At 50.2% G+C, this 27,277-nt stretch overlaps 1 protein-coding gene across 7 annotated transcripts in view; it reads left to right on the top strand.

Moving 5' to 3' along the window:
* The window catches only part of DLGAP2 (DLG associated protein 2), an 868,686-nt gene that overhangs the window by 716,410 nt on the left and 124,999 nt on the right, over nt 1-27,277 (top strand). For all 7 annotated transcript variants that reach the window (XM_074384215.1, XM_074384216.1, XM_074384214.1 and 4 more), the window contains one exon: nt 19,381-20,438. In XM_074384215.1, the coding sequence (XP_074240316.1) occupies nt 19,381-20,438 (1,058 nt within the window). The remainder of the gene's footprint in view (nt 1-19,380; nt 20,439-27,277) is intronic.

Raw genomic sequence — 27,277 nt, 5'->3', positions numbered from 1 at the left:
CCTAGAATAAGTTTCCAGGTGAAATTACTTGCTAAATGGACCTGTATTTCAAAAGCCATTTTTCTCACTTAGTTCAGTGATTTGACTATTAGTGAAGTTACAGTTGTTTTCAGCTATTTGTTAATAATTTTTATTTTCATGTCTGTGAAATTATACTACTTGATAATTTTTTGAAGGAAATGCTTTTTTATTACCAGAATTCTTTAAATATTAAGTATGTTATTTCACTCCAGCCTGGGCAACAAGAGCAGAACTCTGTCTCACACAAAAAAAATTAAGTATGTTAGTGTTTAGGATGTATATTTCCTTTTTTATATTTTAATATTATCTAAGAGGAAAATTCTCTTTTGACTTTGAAATGTATTTTTCTCACCAACTCGTGTGGTCTTTGTGTGTGCATAACTAAATTTTGTTTCTCTCCTCGCACTGACTGAAACAGCCACATGTAAATCATGCCCATCACTAACTGAACCCTGAAAATTTGAGACAGGTCTAGTTAATTTAGAAAGTGTATTTCACCAAGTGTGCCCATGACACAGCCTCAGGATATCCTGACAACATGTGCCCAAGGTGGTGGGGGCACAGCTGGGTTTTATTTATTTTAAGAAGACATGAGACATTAATCAATATATGTAAGAAGGACGTTGGCTCCGTCCAGAGGGGGCTTCCGGGTCACAGGAAGGTGAGACACAAATGGTTGCATTCTTTTGAGTTTCTGACAAGCCTTTCTAAAGGAGGCAATCAGAATATGCATCTATCTCAGTGAGCAGAGGGACGACTTGGAATAGAAGGGGAGGCAGGTTTGCCCTGAGCAGTTCCCAGTTTGACTTTGCCTTTAGTTCAGTGATTTTGGGGCCCCAAGATTTCCTTTCACATAATACGCCAGAGGTGCCGGAACACACTCTCTGTGGAAGCCGCCTCCAGTGCCTCTACCATCCTGACACTTCTCTCTCTCGCTTCATATTTAAATGCTTTTTATATCTGCAAAATTAAATTAAATCCTTTTCAGAATGTGACAGGGAGTAAATAAACAGGCAATACGAGACTGGTCCTCTAATACCACAGTAACATGCCTCTGCTGGGCAATGTCTTCATTTAAGAGTATTTTCATGTGGAATACCATACATACCTAGCCAAAGGGTGGAAACATTTTTATGCCTCTTAAGATTTGGCTCAACTTATTTCTCAGAAGGTCACACTGATAAATACCCTTGGATAATCGATTTTTACTGCATCCTAATAATAACAGTACATTTTAATTTTTAATGTATCTGATTCAAAGAAATGTGCAAAGACATTTTTACTTTAATTTACAATAGAGTTATTTTTTAAATAGGTAGAAAGGAAAGATTGAGTTTGTGAAAATACCCTTTCTCTGCTTTCTACTAATAGGAGGTTTAGTTACATTCAAATGTTTTGAAACAATATTAAGGAACTGAACTCACAGAAAGGCTCATTCCTAGCAGAGGAATACAAGTCATGCCGAAAATACAGAGCGTAACTTTTTAAAGTCCTTGTGAGCGTAGTTGCCTGTCCACCTGTCCAGCACCGCACACACGCTGCGATGAAATCACACCTTTGTGAGGCTGAGATGCAGTCACATAGTCTTCTGCATACTGTTCTTGCATATAAAAATCACTTCTAGGTGATTCATTCAAATTCATAGGCCTTATCTATAGATTCCCCAATGAGATATTCTCTTGCAAAGAAATTTGTCATGTTAAAAACTTCGCATTTGTTAGTCACTGATTCTAGGGAAAAATTAAAAGATTAAAAGCGTAAATCCATATTGATGTTGCCTCTTATCATTTGATTTAGTAAAAGAATGTGTTTTTCCTAAAAATGTTCTATTCGATGATGGTAATAAACAAACACTGTCTATCACTTTCAGGGGACAGCATGGATTTTAAATTGCAATGTTTATACTAAGGATTATGAGTTTCTGTCATCTTAAAATTTAATTTTCATAAAACTTAAAGTTGATAAGCTGAGGCATCAACAGTACCTTAAAAATACTGTGAATCACCCTAGGCAATGTGGAGAGACCATTTCTACGAAAAATTAGAAAATAGCCTGGCACAGCAGCATGAACCTGTCATCCCAGCTACGCAGGAGGCTGAGGTGGGAGGACTGCTTGAGGAGGAGTTTGAGGCTCCAGTGAGCTATGAGCACACCACTGCACCCCAGACTGGGCAGTACAGCAAGACCCTATCTGAAAAAAAGTACTAGGAATACATATTTTGAAATTACATTTGCTTATGAAACAATTCTTAGAAGTCAAAAATTTTCAAACAAGCATTCTTCTTTGGCAGTATTCTGGTATATACATTTGGAAATTGTCAGCAGGTTATAAATTTTTGTCAAAGCAAAAATATAATCACCCAAAACCATGTAAAAGGCAAAAGAGAAAGATTGATTGGTTGGTGTAAATTAAGGAGCCCCTGATTTTGTTTCAGATGAAACTCGGGGAGAAAGATATTTGGGAAACAATTATAATTACTTTTGTGAAGTGGAAAGTGTATTTCGCAGGGCAAATTTTCTAACCCAGAAAGTAAGGTATGACCTTTTGGCTTCAGAATAATGAGATTAGGTTTACAACTGATAGCAGTTTTCTTTTGTGCTCTGGAAGTCATTGTTGTCAAATGTTACAATAAAGATCTGTTTAAAAGCCATTTATTTAGCCTATAAATAAGATGTCACTGTCATTTGGTAATTAAGTGCAATTAAGTTGCAAATGTGCTCACGATAATGCTTAATCGAAAATGTAATGAAATTCTGCGAAAGAGTTGAAGGTTGAACACCTGAGTTTAGAATCACAAAACGCCTCATGTTCACCTCGTACCAATCAAAAGACATCTATGAGCAGTTTTTCTTTTAAATTAGAATGTTGATATACATGGAATCAGTGGGAATTTAAAGCTACTAATATGTTTTACACATGGTCCATCTCGCTGTTGAACCTGCTGCTCCAAGAACCTGCTGGTCAGAGATGAATCACAAGGGTATGTGTGTGTGTGTGTGTGTGTGTGTGAGAGAGAGAGAGAGAGAGCGAGAGCGAGAGAGAGACAGAGAGAGAAAGAAAGGTCAGATTTTGTATGACCCACTATGGGACACGCTATGAGAGCTAATGAAATCCTAAAGATTAGCTGAGATTGTGTTGAACAGATGTAATCTTGGTCAACTCCATTTCCAAGGTGGCTTTTTGATCCTGTTTGCCAGAATGCACAGTTTTTGTGTCCCAAGTGTGTGTTTGATTACACTCTTTCAAGCTGCAAAGGACAGGCACCCAGAGCCCCCTTCTGTAGGGCAAGGTCCTGTGTAGCCACGGGAGGAATCCAGGGAGGCAGGCTCTGTCTCAGCTAGCACTGGCTGCTCCATGACAAATGCCCAAAAGTCCTCCCAGGACACTCAGGCAAAGGACTGGGCTGCAGGCCTGGTGATCATGGCCTCAGCCCTGGACAGCTGAATTGAGCCCAGCAGCTGAATTTTTCTCCATGTCGCTGTGACCCCACTGACAGACTCATGCCCTCAGTGAGTGTCTGGATTTCAAACTCCTTGAGAAAGATGTGACTTATCCTCTCAATCACCCACAAACATGAAGAGTCAGGAATGATGGCCAGAAGGGCGGGATGTTACTTACGGGACTGAGTGTGGTGACACGTGTTCACCATGCAGTCGGATGGGCGTGCCTGGCATACACGTGTCATTCACACGGTCGGATGGGCATGCCTGGTATACATGTGTCATTCACACGCTCAGATGGGCATGCCTGGCATATACGTGTCATTCACACGGTCAGATGGGCATGCCTGGCATACACGTGTCGTTCACACGGTCGGATGGGCATGCCTGGCATACACGTGTCATTCACACGGTCAGATGGGCATGCCTGGCATACACGTGTCATTCACACGGTCGGATGGGCGTGCCTGGCACAAACATTGTTGTAAACTCTTGCTTGTTGGTAAGATTTGTGATGGATTTGGTTTTCCCCAAAATGGCAAATGTGGAGTTATTTTTAAGGCATACGTCATGTGCTGTTTCTCAATGTGGTTTCCTTGGGCAGCGTTGTTTTGGTCCACCTTGGCATGATGGTCATGGTGTTGCAGGAGGCAGTAAGTTCTGAGCAGAATTCTCAAGAGTCTCTACTCAGGACACAGTGTTGAGCATCAGTGTGTGCCAGAGGCTTGCGGGGCGCTGGCGACAGATACTGGGCTGCCCTGGGCCAGCGGTCAGGGCCAAGCCTGGATGACTGGGGCATGGGCAGTGCCCTGGATGGGCGGTGCTGTGGAGGGACGGCGCTGTGGGCAGGTGGCGCTGTGGGCGGGTGGCACTGTGGAGGGATGGCGCTGTGGAGGGACGGCACTGTGGGCAGGTGGCACTGTGGAGCGATGGCGCTGTGGAGGGACGGCACTGTGGGCAGGTGGCGCTGTGGAGGGATGGCGCTATGGAGGGATGGCGCTGTGGAGGGATGGCGCTGTGGAGGGACGGCACTGTGGGCAGGTGGTGCTGTGGGCGGGGGGCACTGTGGAGGATGGCGCTGTGGAGGGATGGCACTGTGCGCAGGTGGCGCTGTGGGCGGGTGGCACTGTGGAGGGACAACGCTGTGGGCAGGTGGCACTGTGGAGGGACAACGCTGTGGGCGGGTGACGCTGTGGAGGGACAGCGCTGTGGGCGGGTGGCGCTGTGGAGGGACAGCGCTGTGGGCAGGTGGCGCTGGTGGTCAGTCAGCATGAGTGCCGCTCTTAACGTCCTTGTGTGGCGGACATGTTGCCATCCTCTCCGAGGCTCAGCCTGAGAGTCTGTCATGTCTGCTAGAATGGACAGGACACATGGGTAGCATTAGCCCCAGTTTCTCCTTTAAAGGAATTAAACTTTTTGTGAGAGTCAACTCAGTGTAGCCAGACAAGTGCCTGGGGACCCCCGCACCTGGGGCAGGTGGGGGCACCCTGAGTATTCAAGAGAACTGTTGGTTGATGGAGAGGAAGAGACAGAAGCCAGGGCACCACTGTTCTGGCTGAAGCTTGGGCACCTACAAGCCGTTTGAACTTGGGAAAGCCACCTTCTTGGAGCAGTAATGTTGCCATCTGGACAGTCGTGGGTAGTAACTGATCACTTGCTGGGATTGTTATAGAATCAGATGAAATCAGCACCATGCCATGACCATGAAAACTGCCTCTGCTTTCATAACTTGGAACCAATATCTTGCGCATTTCTCAAAAGAGATCACCTCACATCCGTCAAGTCAGATTAACCACACAGAGGCAGATGCACTAGAATTCTGAATCTTCAAGTGAACTGAGAGATCGTCCTTTTCCATTCTGTAAGCGGGAGCTTTGATCTGGAAGCATTTTGAGCCTGGCATCATGGACTTTGAGCTTCTGCTGCAGTGTGATGTAAATTCCCACAGGGTCAGCCCTGCTTCCTGGCTGTCCCTGAGGACTCTAGAGAAAGGCGTGACGAGCAGCCGTGCCCTTAGATGCAGTCAGCAGTCTGAATCAGCACACATTTCCTCTCCTTTTGCCCAAAGCATCCTATTCCTTTTCTGCCACTTCTCTCCCAAGTTTTCCCACCTCTTCATTTTTATTTCCATTCAGATATTTCAGTTTGACACCACTGACCTAATTTCTTCCTGTAGGAGGCACCGGCCAGGCTCAGGAGGAGACTTGGGTGCAGTCAATACTAACAGTGGCTAACACGTGACCTGCTGACTGCGGGCCTGGCATGGTCTAGAATGTTTACCTGTATTGGCTCATTTATGCTCTCCAGGACCCTCCAAGGCAGGTGCAATGGTTACCGGCCCTTCACACCTGGAAGGAGGAGTCAGGAAGTCTCCCAGGGCGGCACTGCCTGTATGTTGGGGGCTGCTGCAGCTCTGCAGTCTGGCTGTGCAGCCTCTGGGTTCTCCTGGAACTTACAGCCTAATGGTATGCATGCATGCATATCCGTGTACAAATCCATGTGTATCTGCTCGTGTGTTTGGGTGTGTGTCTGCATAATCATGCATGTGTAGTTACACATGTGCACATGGTTGTGTGTACATATGTGTGTGTAAATGTGTGTTGGGGTGGAAGCGAGCAAGGCAGGAAAAGGGGGAGGCCATGACATTTTTTATGTCATTAAAATGATTGCCTATCCTTGACGTCCAAAGGATGTCTGCCAGAGCATTCCCTGATTCTCCCATGTCTGCCACCAACAGCCTGCCCCAGTGACTCACCTGTACCCCATGCACCTCTCTTTGTCTGCAGGAGACACGCTATTCCAATGACTGCCTTACTCACCCGTTTCTGCTATTGGACTTTGAACACCAGACCTTGCTTTTGTAGGGCAGGGACTGTCCTGCTCATCTCTCTATCCCCAACATCTGCTGTGGAACCTGGCACTCATGATGCAAGCGTGGAAGGATAGATAAAAGGAGAAATGGAAGGAATGAAGGGAGGAAGGAAGGGAGGGACGGAGGGAGGGAGGGAGGGAAGGAAGCATAAATGGATGGATGGATGGAGTACACGTCTTAGGAAAAGTCCAGGTAAAATTCTAATGTTTGGAGAAAGGACGGACTCAATTTAGGTGCGAGAGTTTAGGAAGATGCTCATAGGAGAAGAAAGCTCTTACGATGGGTCTTAGAGACGGATGGAGTGGCCGTAAGTAAGGAGGTGAATCAGAGGAAGACAGTGGTGAGGGAGCAGAGAGCTGCTGTCCGTGGTGGGGGCAGCTGTAGCCTCCTGCAGAGTGCCTGCAATTGAGGGTGAGACGCCGGCCTGGGCATCTGCAGGGCTCGGGGCAGCTGATGCTGTGAGGGCCACGGCGCTCTGGTATCCCACGCGCCAAGGCCTCAGTCCTCCCCCCTCTTCTGCCTCTTCCTTCCTGCTTTCTCTCTCATTCATTCTCAGTTCTCTCTCCTTTTTATCACTATCTACATCCACCCAAATGTACTTCTTAACTAACAAAAATCTCTCTAGTTATTTCTCACCTGCAGTACTCCCTGGACCTCCAGGCTCTCCGTCCCCCGCATTTCATTTTCCCCCCAAAAGGCTGCACATGTTTTAAAACATGTTCTCTCCACAAGCACAGAATTCCCTGAACACCTAAGCAGAATTGAATGGAGAGGAAATGAAAAGCATATTAAATTCCTCCTAGATCCCCCAGCTGATTTCTCTAAGGCTCAGTGCACAGGCTGCATGATAAGATAACCATTTTGTAAAAAGATGAGAGCTGCTCTGTGCACGCCCGCATTTTCTGCAGGTACAATACAGATGGGGAGGTGCTCTGTCTCCCTCCCTCATTCCAGCTCCTGGGCTCACAGCTCATTTTCTGTTGAGGGCGTCTAGAATGCCGTGACCCCCTTTTCTTGGAATTGGATTTTACCATTGTCATTCCAGCCTCTCTTACCGGTGCAGTTCCCACAGCAGTGTGGCCACAGCCTCTCAGAACTCCACAGAGTCTCGCCCTGGGTGGACCTGTGTTCAAATCCATCGGCACAGTGCCCTCAGATCCCCACCCTGTGGCACAGCCCCTCATGTCATGACAGCTGTCACTCATCTTACTCATCCTTTCCTTTTTTTTTTTTTTTTTTTTTTGAGTAAAAGTCTTGCTGTCACGCAGCCTGGAGTGCAGTGGAGCAATCTCCACCCACTGCAACCTCCACCTCTCAGGCTTAAGTGATTCTTGTGCCTCAGCCTCCTGAGTAGCTGGGATTATAGGTGCATATCACCACACCTGGCTAATTTTTGTATTTTTAGTAGAAACAGGGTTCTACCATGTTGGCCAGGGCTGGTCTTGAACTCCTGACCTCAAGTGATCCACCCACCTTGGGCTCCCACAGTGCTGGGATTACAGGCGTGAGCCACAACGCCCAGCCTGTCACTCATCTTTTTTCATTTGTTTTCATAACTAACAGCATGTCCACCAACAGACTCAGGGAAAGTTCAGGCTGCACATATTCTCTGGGAGTAATTGCCGCTGTTGGCCAGACGCCTTCCACATTGAGATTCAACCCACAGACAAGTTGTCAAGTCCGTCTGGGCAAGGACTCTGAAGAGTAAAACAGGTTACCACATGACGCAATTAGCCACACCATTAAAACACTGGTAACTATTCCTATGATGGACAGCTCTAATCTCAGTGCACTTGGGGATAACAAGCCCATCCCCACCAGCTGAGTGAGAACTCAACTTGCACCCGGAGACAAAAGCATGACGCAGAGTGGACGGGAGTCTGCTGAGCCATGCCGGAGTCCCGCGCCCTCACTGGGAGCTGCGACAGGGCCACCTCCCCCTCTCCAGACCCCACTATCCTCTTTGGATGGGGGTTGCCTGCCCTCACCGGGAGCTGTGATGGGGCCACCTTCCCCTCTCCAGACCCTACTATCCTCTTTGGATGGGGGATGCCCACCCTCACCGGGACCTGTGACGGGGCCACCTTCCCCTCTCTTTGGAGGATTCCCACAGTGGGACCTGCCACAATGCACCGCTTTGCATGTCCAGCTGTGCTTGATGTAGAAAACCTTTAGTGTGGATCTGTGAACACACCTCAGAGCCACCGGGCAGAACACAGCCGTGCCATCAGCACCCATGGCCCCTGGCCTGGCAGGACCTGCCTTCCCAGCCCATCCTCAGCAGCCAGAGAGACCCCTTCAAGCTTCAGTGCCTTCCTCTCTTCTGTGTTCCTATGACCTCCAGACTCAGAAGCTCAGCAAAGTCCTGTGATTGCCAGCACCACCCTCTGGGACCCAGGCATAGCCTCCTCTCACCTGCTCTCCCTGTGGTCCCCCTCCCTGGCAGTGCTACCCCAGGCACCAACTCAGCCGTGGATGCCCCGTGCCCGGAACCCTCTACCCAGGACCCTCAGAGATCCGTCCTACTTACTTCCCATCTCTGGCCCAGTCAAGCTTCCCCGCTGCACCTGTCCCAGCGGGTAATTCCCCGAAACGTGTGGCGATCAGCCCGTTGCCCTGCGCTTTTTAGAGAATTTGTCACATTCGCCTGTTTATCTGTTTATTGCGAGTACCACCTCCCAAATGAAGGCTGAGGAGCAGGGGCTGTTTCTCTCACTGTCCACTGCGGGGCCTTGTTTGCAGCAGGTGCTTTGTCAATTTTGTCTGAATGGCTGTACTGAGTCGTTAATGAGAGAGAACGGCAGGCAGGAAAACACTTTTAAAACTAATACCGCAGAAGATCTGTGTAAAACCTCTCCAACTCTGTCATTCTATGACCTCATGAGAAAAAAACAATCAAAAACACCCACCTAGTGACCATAATGTAACGTTCTTCTTCCTCCCAGGCTGGGCGCTGGAGTCGGCTGCAGCTGTGCAGCTCCGCTGCCTTTGCAGACGGCTCTAGGGAGCCACCGGAGCTGGACCCAAGCTGGTGTCTAATCCACCATGGAGGGGGCATCACTGCAGCCAGAGCCCAGCGTGGGCACCGTGGCCAGCACGCTTCCTCTCAGAGGCTGCCTGTACCTTCTGGAAATATGCAATACGGCACCTGTGGAACTATTTCTGGATAGCATAGTTCTAACCTTGAAAGTGGTTTGAAACTACACAAACATCCAGGGTCTCATCTATTTGGGGCTAAGATTTTAGAAACTGCAGAATTTTTCTTACAAAACCATTTAAATTTAAAAAGTACAAAGAAGCACCTGCGAGCACAGTGGCAGAACTGTTTCCACGGAATTCAGCCCAGGGATCCACAGTCTGGTGACCGGTACGGGATTTTCCACAGAGCACTTCCTCTCAAGAGTGTCAGAGTGCTTGAAATATTAACCACGTATTATTCCAGCCTCGGAATTTTGTGGAGGATGTAGACTTTGCCACCTAAGCTAGAGGAGAGCTTCACCCAAATTCTTACTTCCATGGAGCTCCTAATGCACACTTTCTCTTTCAGTTTAATTCATTCATGCATTTATTCCATTAACAAACATTCACTGAGACCACTGATGGTAGTTCAAGAAATTCCACTAAGTATAGAGCGTGACTCATAGATTAAAGAGGCCAGTTGGGAGACACATTATCAAATATGAAAATTAATGTAAGACAACACAGAGTGTAAACCTGGTAGCTGCTGATATTTACCGATATCACAGGCTCCTGAGCTACACCCCAGAGGTAGGGTCTTACCGTGCCTCAGATGATGTCCAGAAATTGGTCCTCTGTGCTCTTCCTGGATGATACTAAGGTATAGCCTCAGTTTAAAACCCTTTGAACTACAAGAAAATAAAGGCAAACCCCAAACAGATAAGGAAATATGGGACCTTGGCGAGCTGTCCCAGGGCCAAATCCGGGATCTCATGAGTGGGAAGCAGCAGCACCCCCTGGGTTCCAGACCCTCTGCCGGCTCAGCTCACCCAGACGGGGTCCAAGGGTTTCCCTTCAGCTTTCGTCAGCAGTCATCTGGGTAGGGGACTAAATAACCATCAGCCATTCCCGTATAACACGAATTCACATTATCAGGTCAGTTAACCATTTACTAATTTACACCTTGCTTAATTTCATGAGGAACTGAAGCGAGTAGCAGAAACGTAAAATGGAATGAGGGCGTGTCCACTGAATCCACAATCAGGGTCAAGGAACTGTAAGTCAGAATGAAGGGCAAAGGGACAGGACACCCGGGACACTCACAGGCCCTTCGATCACTAATTCAAGAGCCTCAGATGTTTCTCGGAGCCATACGGCAATCAAAGCAACACAGAAAGCAACTTCAGCCACGTTCTCTGTTCTGGGGAGAAGGAGGAGATTTAGAAGCAAAAAAATGAACGTAATTGCTTTCTTAAATTTTACTAAACAGATCTTTTACTGAGCTCTAAAGCAAATGAAGAAGAATTTTAAGTGAAGCATGTACTTAACTTGATTTCGAGTTTCTGTGTGTCTTCTTTATACATGCACATGCATTTATTTACTTTATCCGAGCTTTGTGAGCACATAAGTCACACACCACGCAAGTCACCCTTTAGGATGGACATTTTGGTGGCGTTCAGTAAATCTGTAGGTATGTGCAGCCGTCACTCTGTTCAATTCAAAACATCTTCACCAACCCAGAAAGCAACCCCGTGCCTTAAGAGCCGTCTTCTTGTCTACCCCGACACTGAGAATCGACAGTCTGTTTTCCGTCTCGAGATCTACCTGTTCTGGACACTTCATTCGAATGAAATCGTACATTGCTGTTCCTCTGTGACTGGCTTCTTCCCCGTGGTGTAAGGTTTGAAGGCCCTTCCGTGGTGCAGCACATTTCTGGGCTTAATTGGTTTTAATTCCTGAGAAAATTTCCGTCGTGCAGGCGCAGGCCCTTGGGTCCGTCCATTCGTCTGTTGGTCAGCATTGAGCTTGTCTCCACTTTTTGGTGACTGTAAGTGGTGTTGCTGTGAGCATTCTTACACAGGCTTTGCCTGGATGTGTTTCATTTCTCTTGGATGTGCACCTCAGACTGGAATCGCTGGGGCATTTGGTGACTCTGTGTTCAACCTGTTGGGGACCCGCCAGCCGGTTCTCCCTTCCCCAGCAGCGTGTGAGTTTCCAGTTTCTCCGCGCCTTCATCAAGCTCTGGAACTGTGTCCTCTTACCTCTGGCCACCCTGGGGGTTTGAATGGTACTACACTTTGGTTTTGATTGTGTTTCCCTACTGGCAGATGATGCAGAATGCCTTTCCGTGGGCTCTTTGGCTGTTAGGACGTCTTCTTTGGAAAAATATTCAGCTCCTATGCCCATTTTTATTTGGATTTTTTTTATTTTATTTTATTCTTAGTGGCCTCAGATTTCTTCTGCATGTAGAATTATATGTTTTATTATAATGGAGTTGTAAGATTTATATATTCTAGATTCAAGTTCCTTCTCAAATATGTGATTTTCAAAAATGTTTCCCATTCTGTGGTTGGTCTTTGCATTTTCTTGATGGCGTTGTTAAAAGCGCAAAAGTTTTTAATTTTAGGAAGTTCATTTTATCTATATCCTGGGCTTTGGTGACATGTGTAAGAAACCATTGCCTGCTTCACAGTCACAAAGAAACGCATCTCTGTTTCCTCCAAACAGCTTTATGGTTTTAGTCCTTTTCTGTCTTTAATCCACTTTGAGTTCATTTCTGCAGATTGTTTAAGATGAGGGGTTAAATTCATTCTTTGGTGTATAGAAACTGGGTTGTGCTAGCATTATTTGTAGAAGACACTATTCTTTCCCCCCGGGTGACCTTGTCTCTCTCTCTTTTTTAAAATTTATTTATTATACTTTAAGTTCTTGGATACATGTGCAGAACGTGCAGGTTTGTTACATAGGCATACACATGCCATGGTGGTGACCTTGTCTCCCTTATCAAAAGTATCAAATGGGCCGGGCGCGGTGGCTCAAGCCTGTAATCCCAGCACTTTGGGAGGCCGAGGTGGGTGGATCACGAGGTTGAGAGATCAAGACCATTCTGGTCAACATGGTGAAACCCCGTCTCTACTAAAAATACAAAAAAAAAAAAAAACTAGCTGGGCATGGTGGCGCGTGCCTATAATCCCAGCTACTTAGGAGGCTGAGGCAGGAGAATTGCCTGAGCCCAGGAGGCGGAGGTTGCGGTGAGCCGAGATGGCGCCATTGCACTCCAGCCTGGGTAACAAGAGCGAAACTCCGTCTCAAAAAAAAAAAAAAGTATCAAATGTGCAGGTGCACGTCTGGACTCGCAGTTCAGTTCTGTGGGTCCGTGTGTGCATCCTTGTATGGGGCCCCACCCTTTTGATTACTATGACTTTGTAGTGACTCTTGGGATCCATAAGTGTGAGTCTTCCAACCTTGTTCTTCTTTATCAAGATTTTTTTCACTTCTCAGGACCTGTTGCATTTCTATATGAATTTGAGGATTAGGCTTTTGCACTTCTGAAAAATAAAAAAGCCATATGGGGTTTTTGACAAGACTTTCAGGGAATCTGTAGGTCACTTTGGGTAGTACTGTCATCTTAACCATAGAAGTCTGGCAATCCATGAACATAGGATGTCTTTTCATTTATGTAAATCTCACTTAATTTCTTTCAGTAGTGATGTTTACAGGTTTCCAGTGTACGAATCTTTCACCTTTTTTCTTTCTTTCTTTCTTAGAGACAAAGCCTCACTCTGTCACTCCAGTCTGGTGTGCAGTGATGCAAGCTCAGCTCACTGCAGCCTTGAACTCCCAGACTCAGGCAATCCTCCCACCTTAGCCCCTCAAGTAACTAACTGGGACTACATGTGCCCACCACTGTGCCTGGATAGTTTTTGTATTTCTCGTAAAGATGTGGTTTCGACATGTTGTCCAGGCTGGTCTCCAACTCCAACTGGGCTCAAGTGATCCTCCCACCTCATTATCCCAAAGTACTGGGATTCCAGGCATAAGTGACTATGCCTGGCCCTCTTTTACCTCCTTGGTTATATGGTCCCAGGGGTTTTTATTGTTTTGGATGTTGTTTTAAGTGGAATTGCTTTTTTTTTTAACTTCCTTTTTGGATTTCTCATTACTAATATATGGAAATACAAATAATTTTTTATTTTGCTCTTGTAAACTGCTCCTCTGCTGAGCAGCAGTGAAAGTCGGCATCTTTGTTTTATTCTCTTCTCACAGGGAGAGCTCTCAGCGCTTCACCATTGAGTATGATGTTAGCTGTAGATTTCCCATGAATGCCCATTATCTTGTTGGGGAAGCTCCCTCTAGTCCTAGTTCTCTGAGTGTTTTTTATCATGAAATGATCTTGTACTTTATCAAATTCCTTTTCTGTATCAACTGCGTTGAGCATATGGCCTTCCCCCCTTTGTTCTATTACTGTGATTTATTACATCGATTGATGTCCCTATGTTAACGTTCCTTGCATTTCTGCGATAAATTCTATGTAGTTGTGGTGTATAAGTCTCCTCATATGCTGCTATATTTGCTAGAATTTTTTAGGATTTTTATATCTCTATTTATAAGGGATACTTATCTATAGTCTTCTTTTCTTGTAATGTTTTTATCTGGCTTTGCTAGCAGGGTAGTTCTGGCCCTGATAGAATTACCACAGAATGAGCTTGGAAGCATTCTTGCCTATTCTACTCCTTGGAGATTTTGAGAGGGATTGGTGTTATTCTTATTTAAATACTGTTAGAATTCACCTGTGACACCATCTGGTCCTGGACTTTTGTCAGGCATTTTTTGATTATTGATTCAATCTCTTTGTTTGCTGTTGGTCTGTTGGGATTTTCTGATTCTTCTTGAAGTAATTGGTGTGTTTTTATGAATTTATTTATTTCATAAAGATTATCTAATTTTTTGTCACGTGATTTTTGTAATATTCTCTCATAATCCTTTTATTTATGAAAAGTCAGTAGTAAACCTTCACATTATTTCTGATTTTAGTAATTGGAGTTTTCTCACATTTTGAGTTTCAGTCTAGGTAAAGGTTAGTCAGTTTTGTTGATTTTTTTTTTTAATTTTGACTTCATTGATTCTCTATTTTTTTCTTTTCTTTATTTTGTTTATCTCTGTGCTGATCTTATTTCTTTCCATCTGCTAGCTTTGGGTATAGTTTTGCTTTTCTGTTTATAGGAATTTTAAGATCAGCTTTTGAAATTCTAAACAGTAAACAACTGGGATTTGATAGGGATTGTATACAATCTATAGATTAATTGGGGATTTTTTTTTTCTGTCTTAACCATATTAAGCCTTCCAATCCATGAATATGGGATGTCTTTCCATTTACCTAGATTGTTACCATTTCTGGTCAACAATGCTTTACAGGTGTCAGCATTCAAATCTTATACTTTTTGTTAAAATCTGAAAGGAATTTTTTTTTAATGTGGCTTCAGATAGGTTCCTTATCATCATAAGTATGATGGACCGTGCCTTTCATACCATCATACGATAAATACAGGAACAGGTTCAGTGTCTGTTTTTGACTGGCCTATGTTTGTGCTTGTGTTTGACCAATGTTTTGACCAATGGCAGGGTTGGCTCCAGGGTCTGGAGGGCTTTAAGGGAATCAGGATGACCAAATGTCACATGGGGGACTGACGAAGGGACAGCAGAGCAGAGGGAAAGACCAGGATAGCCAAGAAAGTCAGCATGAATCCAGTACCACCAGGGCTGTCTCAACATTTTCAACAAGTTACAGTTTCTGAGGAAATGTTGCTTATGTTTAACTACTTCAGGAAAAATATGCTATGGTAGAGTTTGTCAGTTTTTATTTAGTAACTCACTCCATGGTCCACTTTTTAAAGCGTTTATTGTTCTGGTTTTTTCTTGGTTTGTTTGGTTTTGGCTTTAAGTTCATCCGGCTTCCACTTCCAGCAGGGAAGTTCTTTCTAGGGTGGAGGGCAGGAAAGATACATGCTGAGGGTCTCCCCCTACCTTTCCTAAGCTGAAGAAAATGCAGGCAGATAAGGCTGGATCTGAGGAGCTTCAGGCAGGGAGGAGGAACTGGTGTTCCTCGTGGGAAAGGGGACCCCATTGTCCGCAGTCAGGGGAGAGCTGGGGAGGACCCCTGGGCATGGCCTCCTCGTCTCTTCTCTCACACCAGCAGCTGCCCTGGGCGAGCCACATGCTTTCCCCAAAGCCCTGGGCTGGGATCATCACTGAGGTGTGCAGGTAGCTGGCTGGCTCAGGTCACTGCTGAGTTTGGAGCTACTCGCTGGGTTTGCCCAGGAAGGTAGGGCTCCAAACACTGCCTTCCCATCTATCAGTGACCAAGTGTGAGATGTGGGAATGCTGCCCATCAACCCTCAGTTTCCTTAGCCTGCAGCAGGGTAAGTGCTCCTCCATGAAGGCTGCCGGAGGGTTGGAGGGAACCTCCCGGGAAGAATCTCACAAGCACACTGTGTACCCTGTAAACATTAGCTGTATTCTTCTCATTTTTATTCTTACACTAACAGTACGCTTTTTAGAAGGAGTAGGCCAGACGTCCCATAAATGCAACAGTAAGATGTGCATTTACATTCTATTCTGAATTTGGGGAGACAGTTATCTATTCATGAATAATGACTGTAATTGCTGTTTTCTCTTGCTTAATGACAAAAATGGTGTCGTGAAAAGCTGGAAGTTAGGAAACCAAGATGCTTTCTGCATTTTGTGTTTGCTACCTCATTTTCACAAAAAGAATTTACCAGCCATTAAGTATTTATTATACATTGTGCAGACCTAAAAAAACTGAAATCCTAGTGCGGTGCTCATTACACTGTCTAGTGTTGCCATTGTTTACAGCACGTTGCTATTGTCATTGTTGTGATAACATTTTAATGTATGTTTCCATGCATCCATCAGGAAATTCAGTCCTGTACAGTGGAAGTGAGAATGTGCTATCGACATGTGGCATAATCAAATTTAATTCATTTCGGTTAAATTTGATCTTTTATGCTGTTCTTTTAAGGAGCCACATTCATAACATAGCTTCTAGGCTAAACATTGGGCAGAAATAGGATACGTGAGTGGGGCATTAATGGGCTCGCTTTTTAATATGAAGGGAGATTAGAATTGTATTAAATTACATGTTAATGGAAAAACAAAGCAAAAGACAACAGGATGACAACTTTATGCTGCTGTAAAGTCTGGATTACAGCACATCGTTTTGCTATTTAGCAGTTGAATATTGAATTTCATTTGAAAACTTGCTTTTAATTATATTAAAATAATATCTAAATAGTCCCCCAATATATTAAAGTGCTCTCGTTATAATTTAACTATTTGAGAAAGGAAGACGTCGCTGGCCGTTACCGCGTAGGCGCTCCTGCGAGACGGCGTAGGCACCTGAAATATAACACAGCGAGCCTCGCTTTGAAGTTAAAGGATCTGTTTATTCTTGAACTGGAGGCTGTTTACTGTGAGAAGACGCAGGAGAGATCCCTCTGCTGCCCTCCGTGGGAGAAACAGCCCCACACCTTGCTGTCAGTCTCTGGGGACCCCTTGGGAAATCTTTCCATTCCCTTCTTCTGCATTCACTCCTGGGTGTGAGAAGCTGGTCCCTGATTTCCCAGGGACCCAGGAAATCACATCCTTTCCTTATCCCATGTTTTCATAGCCATGCTGGCCTGGACGGCTGGCAGCCCTGGATCCTGAAATTGAAACTGGGGACGTTGTAAGCCCATACCTAGGACTAGTCACTTGGTAAACGTTCTCAGCCTGGTATGTGTTTTTTCTTGCCTTGGTTACCTGGAGGGTTGGTGTTGGGCCTGATGGGAAAAGCCTCACTCCGCATCTCTCTGCTTGCTTTCCCTGATGTCCATGTTGCTCTGGGAGTCAGAGTGGGCGGCTCTCCGAGTGCCGGACTCACCACGGGACTGCAGGTAGGGGTGCATCTCAGGCCGTGGCGGGTGGCGGTGAGAGAGGAACAAGGAGGAGAGACGCTCATGGCGATGGGGGAGCGGGCAGGCAGGAAATCGTTGTGGGATCTGAGGCTTGGAGGTGGCCCAGGGCGGGGGGTGTTGGACAAACGTGTGGGGGATCATTTCCTTCCTGAGGAGATGGCCACGCTCGGCCCCTCAAGGAGGCCACTTCTAACTCCTGTCTGGGTCTTTGGCCTCGAGGACAGCACACAGCAAAGCCCAGCGGTGTGGAGCTGGATCTTGGAGTCAATACAGGACTGTGTCCAGGCCTGGGAGCAGAGGCCAGCAGAACCCGGGCAGTGACATCTAGAAATGATGGCAACTGGGTGCGGTTAAGGCCCAGCAGACTCAGAGGGATGCGCAGACCATGGGGCAGAGGGAGGCTCGTTGGCTCCTCCGGTTGTCACAGAGCTCGGTTGTCTGGTCTGGGGCTGGCACTGGTCTGGGGCTGGCACTGCTCTGGGGTGGCCCATGGCATGTGGCTGTGCCTGCAGGGAGCTCGCTGTCCTAGACATGGCCTTGAGTAACAGGCCGACGAGACAAGGCTCACCTGAAAGTTGGTGGATGGGCAGGGGTGCATTTGTTGGGGGCAACTGTGTCTGGGTGGAGGTAGGGGAAGAGAGGGACAGAGGAGGAGGCCATCATGATGGTCCTGGTGTCAAGCAGGAGGGGACTGAGATGGAGGCAGGTGTGGGGTTGAGGGGCGCCCGCCAGGAGGAGGAAGGTGTGGGTGCAGAGACCAGGGGAGCCACAGGCCGGGAGCTGTCAGATCCTCCTTCTCTGTGGGTCACCCTGGCAATCAGCTGTCTTCCCAGGGACAGCAAAGAGCAAGGTACCTGCCCCTGGGCGGCTCAGTGGCCATAAGACAGGCCATGCTGTGTTGTAGCCATAGCCTCCGTCCTCCAGGCTGCAGAAGGGCACAGGGAGGAGCCGGGTAGGAAGGGACAGAGCCTGGCCTCTGGGGATGGAAACACAGCTGCCCCACAAAGAGGGGGCCTCGAGAAAGCCCCTCCCGTCCTCACTGGCCTGTGAGGATGTGGTTTGAACAAACAGTTTCACAATTAATACATGCATGTGTGTGATGCGTGAGCTTACTAGACAATATCACCCATCAAGTACCAGATGCTGTTTTTAAAACTTTAGCTGTACCACAAAACGGAAATCTAAATGAAATACAACTATGCCTTCCCCTCAAATTGTTAATTTCCTTTAATACCACAAAATCCGGCTGTCAAGAGACCTGTTGGATCTACTAGGTGCTAACTCTTGGTCATTAGCCATTTGGGAACGCCAGAGTTTCCTCTCCGCTCCTCACACTTTGTGATATAAAAACAACTGCGCGGCCAGGCACGATGGCTAACGCCTGTAATCCCAGCAATTTGGGAGGCTGAGGCGGTGGATCACCTGAGGTCAGGAGTTCGAAACCAGCCTGACCAACATGGCAAAACTTCGTCTCTATTAAAAATACAAAATTAGCTGGGCATGGTGGTGTGCACTATAATCCCAGCTACTCGGGAGGCTGAGGCAGGAGAATTGCTTGAACCCGGGAGACGGAGGTTGCAGTGAGCCAAGATTATGCCACTGCGCTCCAGCCTGGGAGACAAGGTGAGACTCTGTCTCACAACAACAAACAAAAAAAAACAAAATTAGTCGGGCATGGTGACGGGTACCTGTAATCCCAGCACTTTGGGAGGATGAGGTGGGCGGATCACCTGAGGTCAGGCGTTTGAAACCATCCTGACCAACATGGCAAAACCCCATCTCTACTAAAAACACAAAATGAGCCAGGTGTGGTGGCACATACCTGTAATCTCAGCTACTCGGGAGGCTGAGGCAAGAGACTCGCTCGAACCCGGAAGGCAGCGGTTGCAGTGAGCTGATGTGCCACTGCACTCCGGCCTGGGCGACAGCGAGAGTGGGTCTCAGAAAAACGAGCGAACTGCCCTCTCGAGTGCCCAGGCCAGAAATGGACACTGGCCATCCCGGAAACCCAGCCCACGGTGGGGGGGGTCACATGTTCCACCTGCTCGCACCCGGGGGTCCCCGCCCGCGCTCCCGCTCCCGGGTGCTGAGTGACGTTTCTGTGTTTCCCCGCAGACCCGCAGTACTCATGGTCGCCCACGCAGCACTTCAATGAGGAGCGCTACTCCCCGGCGCCCAGGAGCATGAAGGGCCTCTCCGGAAGCCGGACGCAGCCACCGCTGTGCCCCGGGCACACGTGCGGCCTGGCGCCCCCCGAGGACTGCGAGCACCTGCACCACGCGCCCGAGGCGCGGCCGCCCTACCTGCTGAGCGCCGCGGACAGCTGCCCCGGGGGCCGCCACCGCTGCTCGCCGCGCAGCTCGGTGCACTCGGAGTGCGTCTTGATGCCGGTGGCGCTGGGCGACCACGTGTCCAGCAGCACGTTCCCGCGCATGCACTACAGCTCGCACTACGACGCGCGCGACGACTGCGCCGCGCCGCACGCGGGCGCCAAGATCAACCGCATCCCCGCCAACCTGCTGGACCAGTTCGAGAAGCAGCTGCCGCTGCACCGGGACGGCTTCCACACGCTGCAGTACCAGCGCGCGTCCGCGGCGGCCGAGCAGCGCAGCGAGAGCCCGGGGCGCATCCGCCACCTGGTGCACTCGGTGCAGAAGCTCTTCACCAAGTCGCACTCGCTGGAGGGCTCCTCCAAGGGCAACGCCAACGGGGCCAAGGCGGACGGCCGCGCCGACGACCCGCACCACGGCCACCACGCCAAGCACGGCAAGCGGAGCAGGAGCAAGGAGCGCAAGCCGGAGGGCAAGCCGCGGCCCGGCACGAGCAGCTGGTGGAGCTCGGACGACAACCTGGACAGCGACAGCACCTACCGGCCGCCCAGCGTGCTCAACCGGCACCACCTGGGCCCCGCGGCCCACGGCTACCCCGACGCCCTGCAGAGCCCCTTCGGGGACCTCTCACTCAAGACCTCCAAGAGCAACAGCGACGTCAAATGCTCGGCCTGCGAGGGGCTGGCGCTGACGCCGGACGCCAAGTACCTGAAGCGCAGCTCCTGGTCCACGCTGACGGTCAGCCAGGCCAAGGAGGCCTACCGCAAGAGCTCGCTGAACCTGGACAAGCCGCTGCTGCACCAGGACGCCAAGCCCGCCCTGAGGCCGTGCCACTACCTGCAGGTAAGCAGAGTCCGGGAACAGCAGGTGCTGGGGTCACTATTCCCTTTCTAACTGACAGGTAAGAGCCACGTAAGTGTGGGGAGTGCCACGGGCTGCTGTGGGTTACTACATACTCTGGGACGGCTCCACTGAGCGGCTCACATATCCATGGCCTTAGGTACACCATCTGTTGTGGTGCGAACACTTGAAGCCCACTCCGGGTGATTTCCAAGTACAGGGTTCAGGGTTAACTGTAGCTGTGGTGCTGGCCAGTCGGACTCCTGAGCCGGCCCTTCCTTGCTGGAATTTTGTCCTTTCACCAACATCTCCCGATTCCTCCCCGTCCCCAATCCCTCCGGTGAGCACGGTTCTACTCCCCGCTTCTGTGAGTTCAGTGGTTTCAGATACCACCCTTGAGAGCCACCAGGTGGCCTCTGTGTGTGCCCGGCTCATCCGGCTTGTTTTCCACGGTGTCTCCCGGCTCATCCATGTTGTGGAGAATGGCAGGTTTCCTTCTTTGACAGGCTGAGTAGCATCCCGTGTGTGTGCCGCATCTTCTCTATCCATCATTTGCTGGTAGACTTGAGGGTTGACCACAGGCCATGGCCTTGTGTGCAGGCCTGCAGGGATGGTGAGCCGTCTGTGGGCAGCTGTCCTGCGTGACTCTGGCTCACTCTGGGAGCCTCTGCAGATCCCAGTTCCTCCTTGGAACTACTCCTCTAAGCACAGTGGGCCATTTTTTAAATGCCTCTAAGGCTGGAAGGTCTAACAACCACAACAAACATAGACTAGCCAGTATGCACGGTTTCCACGCAAAAGCTGACGGTCAGGCCTCATGGAAATGGGCCTGTGACATTTGGGAGTTCACGCCCTGCACCTGACCACAGCCTCTTTAGGCTGTAAAAAGCCTCTGTGTCTCTGGGGTGTGGATTTAGTGAATTTACCAAAGGCAAAAACAAATTAAAGAAGGTAGACTCCTAGAGCTAGCATATTGCAGAATTCTCTATTTTACATGGATTTCCTTCTCTGCCTCTGAATTGAAGCATCCCTGGGTTGACTGGGGAGGCCCTCTGGGAGGCACACGCTGCTGCTGAGGATGCTGCTGAGTAACTTCTGTCAGCCGATGGCGCTGTTAACAAAACGTACATGCATGTACTTGGCATGCATGTTCTAAATCCCAGATCACTCCTGCATGCCTAGTGCGGCGACTGGGCCGCGCATCAGGTCAGAGACGTCTTCCAGGAGTAATGGGCCGTTGGCGGCTGAGCTGACAGCGAGTCAGCTAACGGGGCGGGGCCAACAAGCACCATGAGTCTTTCTGGGAGCCGTGGTGGCAAATGCTTCCACTGGCACCATCGTCGTCGGCTCCAGCATCCGCGTCTCAGCAGCTCTGATTTGAAAGGAGGTGCTAACCACATTGCCTTTGCAGGCAGATTTATTCCGAGATAAAATGGCAGTTGCATAAAATGTTATTTTACAGCAATGGAAGAGGCTGATATTTTGTTTGCTGTTGGCAAACCCTCATCATATCCCAGTGTAACAGTTGTGTCTGCTTGTTTAGAGAAGCAGGGTATTTAGAATCAGGGTTCACTCTGCCCTGTCTCCTCATGTCACAGACACACGGCTCTCTTGTTTTCGTCTGTGCCTGGGGTGGAGAGGCAGTATTTCCCGAGCGAGCACTGCAGGACCTTCAGGACGCTGTCACAGCCTCCGGGTTTTGCTCCAGGGTCCCCTGCCTCCAGCCCCTCCACGTTCCCCCCACTCCTCCAGCTGCGCCTTCTCCACAGGCCCCGTGCCCCTCGGACCGGCCTTCTCCCAGGAGCTTCTCCCACACACCTCCTCCCTGGAATACGCTGCTGTCCGCCTCCAACAGCGACTCCATGGTCGAGGTATGGGGAATATCAGTCATCCACAAAGGCGAACTGAGACAATGGGCCTGCGCACCGCCAGCCCTTTCGGAAGCCATCACTCCACGACTCATCTCAGCCGTCTGCACTGACACCGCCTTCCCCCCCAGGCTCCACCGGAACAAATCCCATATGACGTACAGATACAACTGTCAATATGCCCGTGCTGATCTCCCAAAGATCCACACTGAACGATGGGGACGCTTTGTTTGGAAACATAACCAGCTGCGTTATCAGGCATTGAAAACAATAGCTCGTCAGTATTTCTGAGTATCAGCCTGGTCAGGGTCACGTTTCCCTGAGGGTCACGGTCTCTTTTTGGCTTTTATTTAAATCAGGATCCAGAGAAGAGGCCATGTGGCAGCTGAGTGATTAGCCCCTTCATCTCATGCAGTCTGTAGGTTTCTCCTCTCTTTCCTCTCCTCCTCCCGCTGGATGTTTTTCGCTTGTTTTTTCTGTTGGTTTGTCTGGACCCAGCTGGTTGGTCCGATTGCCTCTGGCAGAGTTCCATGCCACGGTGTCATTTCAGAGCCCCTGGCCCTGTCGTTCTCCAGGTCCACAGCTGGCCACCCACTCCCTGCCCCGAGGCCTCTCCCCCTTAGGTGTATGAGACATTCCTCAGTCCTGTTCCCTGGCAAGCCTGTAGGAGCCTTGCGGGCAGAGGCCAGGTCAGACCTCCCCTTTTCCCTTTTCCAGGGTCCCCCCACAACTCTGCGAAGCGTTGGACAGCCAGCAGGGTGGGGAGCACTGTGGGTCGGGCCGAGCCGCTGTCCCAGCAAAACACATTTTCCAGACTTCAAAACGTGATGTCTTTTTATAGTAACATGTAAACAATGACAGGCTGCGATGTGACCCTAGGAAAAGATGTGATTCCGTGGGACACAACATGGCGGTGAAATCCCCCTGGGATTCAGTGACGTGGCCACAAGACGGAGACGGGACAGGGAGGAGAAAGTGGCCACCAGACCTCACACCCAACAGGAGACGGGACAGGGAGGAGAAAGCGGCCGTCAGGCCCCACACTCACCGGGGCTTCCTGCCTGAAAATGGCTCCATCTGCTTCTCTGTGGGGGACGCTGGCCCTCGTGGTTCTCCTTGAGAACCAGCCTCCAGCCTCCTTCTCATGTCCGCTCAGATGACACATTCTCGGACACTTAACCCAGAGTGTCATCGCACCGATGCCGGGAAGTACTGCCTAGAGGATGGGAGGGCGTCCCCAGGGAACAGCCTCGGCTTTCAGGGGTTCTTGCGTTCACAGGGGCGCTTTACTGCAGTAGCAAGCTCCCCCCATTGCCACATCTACCTCCCAGTGAAACCACCTTTCGGGGACGCGCTCTGTGACTTCCCTCCTCACTGTCCCCGAGTGGTCACTGCGGGACCCCTCGAGGAAAGATCTGTGAAGGTGGATATCAGAGCGGCCTGCACACCTCCTCGGGCTGCTTGTGTCCTAGGACTCGGCTGGATAGACACCTAGCATTTTCAAGGATGCCTGTGTGGGGCCGTCCCTTCCTGCTGACTGCAGTAAACTTTCCGGTGGAAAACTGCAGGTTTCTGGGTCTTCACAAACCCAGATTTCATTTCACAGCCAGGAAATAGGGATATTAAAGGAATTTGTCTGTGGGTCCTGGCACGGATATGATTTGAAAGAATAAGAAGAAAGAAAGAAATGTTCATCAGTTGTATTCCCGCAAGCTAGGAAGACTTGCAGCTGACGGTCAGGAGTACTTTTTATTTCCTCCTTGGTTTGTACAGAGCATGTGCTTAACATCGGAAGAAGATACTTTTCTTGTTTTTCAGCAGGGAGAGGGGTCGCTGCTGCCTCCCACGGAAGACGCAGTCAGCCCCTCCAGCCCTCAGCCTGTGCCCCGCGCCCTTCCCTCCTGTGGCCGGGGCTCCGCTCAGTGGCCTCCCAGCCTCCCGCGCCCACCTGCGCTCCTGGCTTCCCCGCTTCCGGTGTCCTCCCTGGCCACAGCCCTGGCCCTCCTGGGAGGAGGCTCGGATCCTCCATTTTATTTGGTGTGTCCGGCTGTGTCCACAGCAGCTAGTTAGGCCTCGGCTTTGACGTGTCAGGCTTTGTACACGTTCATGTCTCAGAAGCAAACAGCAGAACAGAACACAGAGGGGAGGGGCGGAATGAACGCGTGGAGCCACGAACGTGCCCCGCCCGCGTGTGAAGGCCTTGAGCCCTCTGCAGCGGGTCCAGGGCCGAGGGCCGGCCCCTTCCATGCAGCCGCGCCTCTGAAGGACGTGGCTCTGTTTTGCAGGCTGTGCAGAGTCCTGCCTTTCAGGTTCAGCTGCTACATTTGTGACGTTTCCAATGACGTACAAAAACACGCCTTGAAGTCCTGTCAACAGGTCGTCCTGTGGTGTCGTTTAGAAAAATCATCCGTTTTTACTAAACGGAGCCAGACTCCCATTTCTTGTCTCTACAATAAGCATTCAAAAGGCTTGTCACAGGGCCAGGTGCGGTGGCTCGTGCCTGTAATCGCAGCACTTTGGGTGGCTGAGGCAGGCAGGTCACCTGAGGTCAACAGTTTGAGACCAAAATGGTGAAACCCGTCTCTACTAAAAATACAAACATTAGCCGGCTGTGGTGACAGGTGCCTGTAGTCCCAGCTACTCTGGAGGCGGAGGCCTGAGAATTGCTTGAACCCGGGAGGCGGAGTTTGCAGTGAGCCAAGATCGCACCACTGCACTCCAGCCTGGGCAACAAACCAAGACTCCACCTCAAAAAAAATAAATATAAATAAATAAATGGCTTGTCACGGAACGTTTGCCATTTATTGCCGGCCGTTTGCTTCCTTCCGCCTGGAGTAGAACCTGAGTCCCATCGGAGGTCGGGTGTGGTGGCCTGGGGTAACCTGGGCCTCCTGTGTCCCCCCCGCCGCAGGGCCACCTCCACGTGCCGCGTGACCCCTCCCTGCTTGTTTCTTCCCGCCCTCAGCTCAGCCTCCACCTTGGCCTTTATCAAGGACCCCTCTGCTCACCGTCTGTCTCCCGGGCCCGGGGCCTGTCTTTGTCCCGCTCTGCCTCTGTCTGGGAGTGTCCAACACACTCAGTAACGATCAGCGAGGGGCACCTGTGTCCCACAGTGTTCAGAAGACGCAGGCTCCAGCAGAAGGGTCTTTCCGGGCATCGAGGTGTCCCGTGGTCCAGCACGCGGTGAGCAGGAAGGACCCACGCGCCCCAGCCCTGCCACCCTCACAGCATCCCCACCCCCTCAGGAAGGCTGGAGTCATGGCTTATGGGGTGCTTTCTACTCCAGAAAACCAATGGTTCTGACAAGCTTCTCAGAAAACTTCTCTGCATTTGTAGTTTTAGGGCAAGAGTGAGAAAGGAGACACTTGTGGTTGGCTCCCACCCTCAGCGACGCCAGCGCTCCGCAGACGGAAGAACCGACTTGCTGGCCTTGCCCCGCTTAACGCACGTTTGCAATTTGAACGGCAGGCTTTTGTTTTAAGTGGCTCCCGGAATAGATCTTGGGCCGTGAGTGGATAGGAAGGTTGGGGTGTGATCACGCCTCACTTCCTACCCAGCAGTGGAACTGCAGGTCCGGGGAGAGCTTCTCATCCCCTTTTAGGCCGCTCTGGACACAGACGCACAGCCCTACATTCCTGCCCCAGCCCCTTGAGCTCCTGGTCTGGATCCGTCCTGCACGGACACCTGCCCACCGGCTGCCCCACCTTTCCGCTGTGAGTCCTAAAACGTCTCCTTTAGACCAAGCGGAGGACTCTGCTTCCAGCAGCAGGAGCCACCGTGCGCCCACCTCCCACGCTCCGTGTTCCGCGTCCTGTGGGCCAGGCTGCCTCGTTTCCTGACTGCAAGCCCGTCTTGTGAGGGGCTCCTCCACGGCTGCCCTCGCTCTGGGCCCTTCCTCCCCTCACTGGCCCCTACTGCCGTGGAATCGGCCTTGAGAAACGTCACACGGGGCTTGGCTGGATCTCGCTGGCACTCGGCAAGCCTGTTCCTGTCATCAGGGACCGTCTGCAGGAGTGCGGGAGCTGAGCCTGCGCCTTCAAGCCTGTGAGATAACCTGAGGCCACTCACTGTCTCCCCAGCTGCACTCCTTCCGCACCCCCGCCCCTGCTGTCCTGGGACTTGGCATGTCATCGCTGGGAGCAGCTCACTGCCAGGTGGGCAAGGAGATCGCCGTGCTGTGTCACGTTCAGTGACGTCATCTCAGGACCCGCCACACTCGTCCCCGTGACAGACATGCTAGCAGTATTTGTGGAAGCGCTGACAGAAGTTGCTGGAGGATGTCTGGTTTCGCTTATTGGCTGGCCTTGTGTCCTGTACCTCTTTCTGCCTCACGGATCCCGCACACCTCAGTCTGTGGCGAGATTCAAGATAGTGTTCCAAAAAGCACACAGGAAATCATAACTCATGTGGACGTGGAACACTGGGCGGGTATGTGCGCTGTTTTATCCACGTTTACCAGGCTAGAGTGACACAGCCTACGTGTGGCGTCCACGCGTACTTGGTCCCAGAGGGGCGAGTGTGGCCTCCACGCGTCCTTGGTCCCGGAGCTGCAAGTGTGACATTCATGCATCCTGGGGGCTCCCAGGCGAGTGGGTCATGCTGGGTATGCAGCACCTACCTCCATTGGTGGCCTCCTGTTATCTGTGAGCTCGTGGCTTCCGTCCCTAGTATCAGCATTAGGGTGAGAGGGTCCAGGCGGGGCTGAGGGGCCCAGTACATGTGTGGAGTCGCAGGCAGGTTCCATGGGGGTTTTGTAGACTCAGCTGTGGTGTGGCCCACAGGTTTGGAGACAGCTATAGGAAAGACAGTTCAAAACTCACAGTCCCAGAGGATGGTCAGGCCACGCCCCAGACCCCGGGGACGCACCTATGGATCGGGAGGCAGGGCGGAGGGGAGCATGGGCAGTGGCCTTGCCACGGTGTCCCAGAAGGAGGGGTGAGACGGGGCAGGGAGGCTCAGGGTGACCTGACCACC

This window comes from Saimiri boliviensis, chromosome 13, assembly GCF_048565385.1.
Source record: "Saimiri boliviensis isolate mSaiBol1 chromosome 13, mSaiBol1.pri, whole genome shotgun sequence".
Taxonomy (NCBI): domain Eukaryota; kingdom Metazoa; phylum Chordata; class Mammalia; order Primates; family Cebidae; genus Saimiri; species Saimiri boliviensis.
Note: the sequence above shows the minus strand (reverse complement) of the source record. Positions and strands in the feature narration are given on the sequence as shown.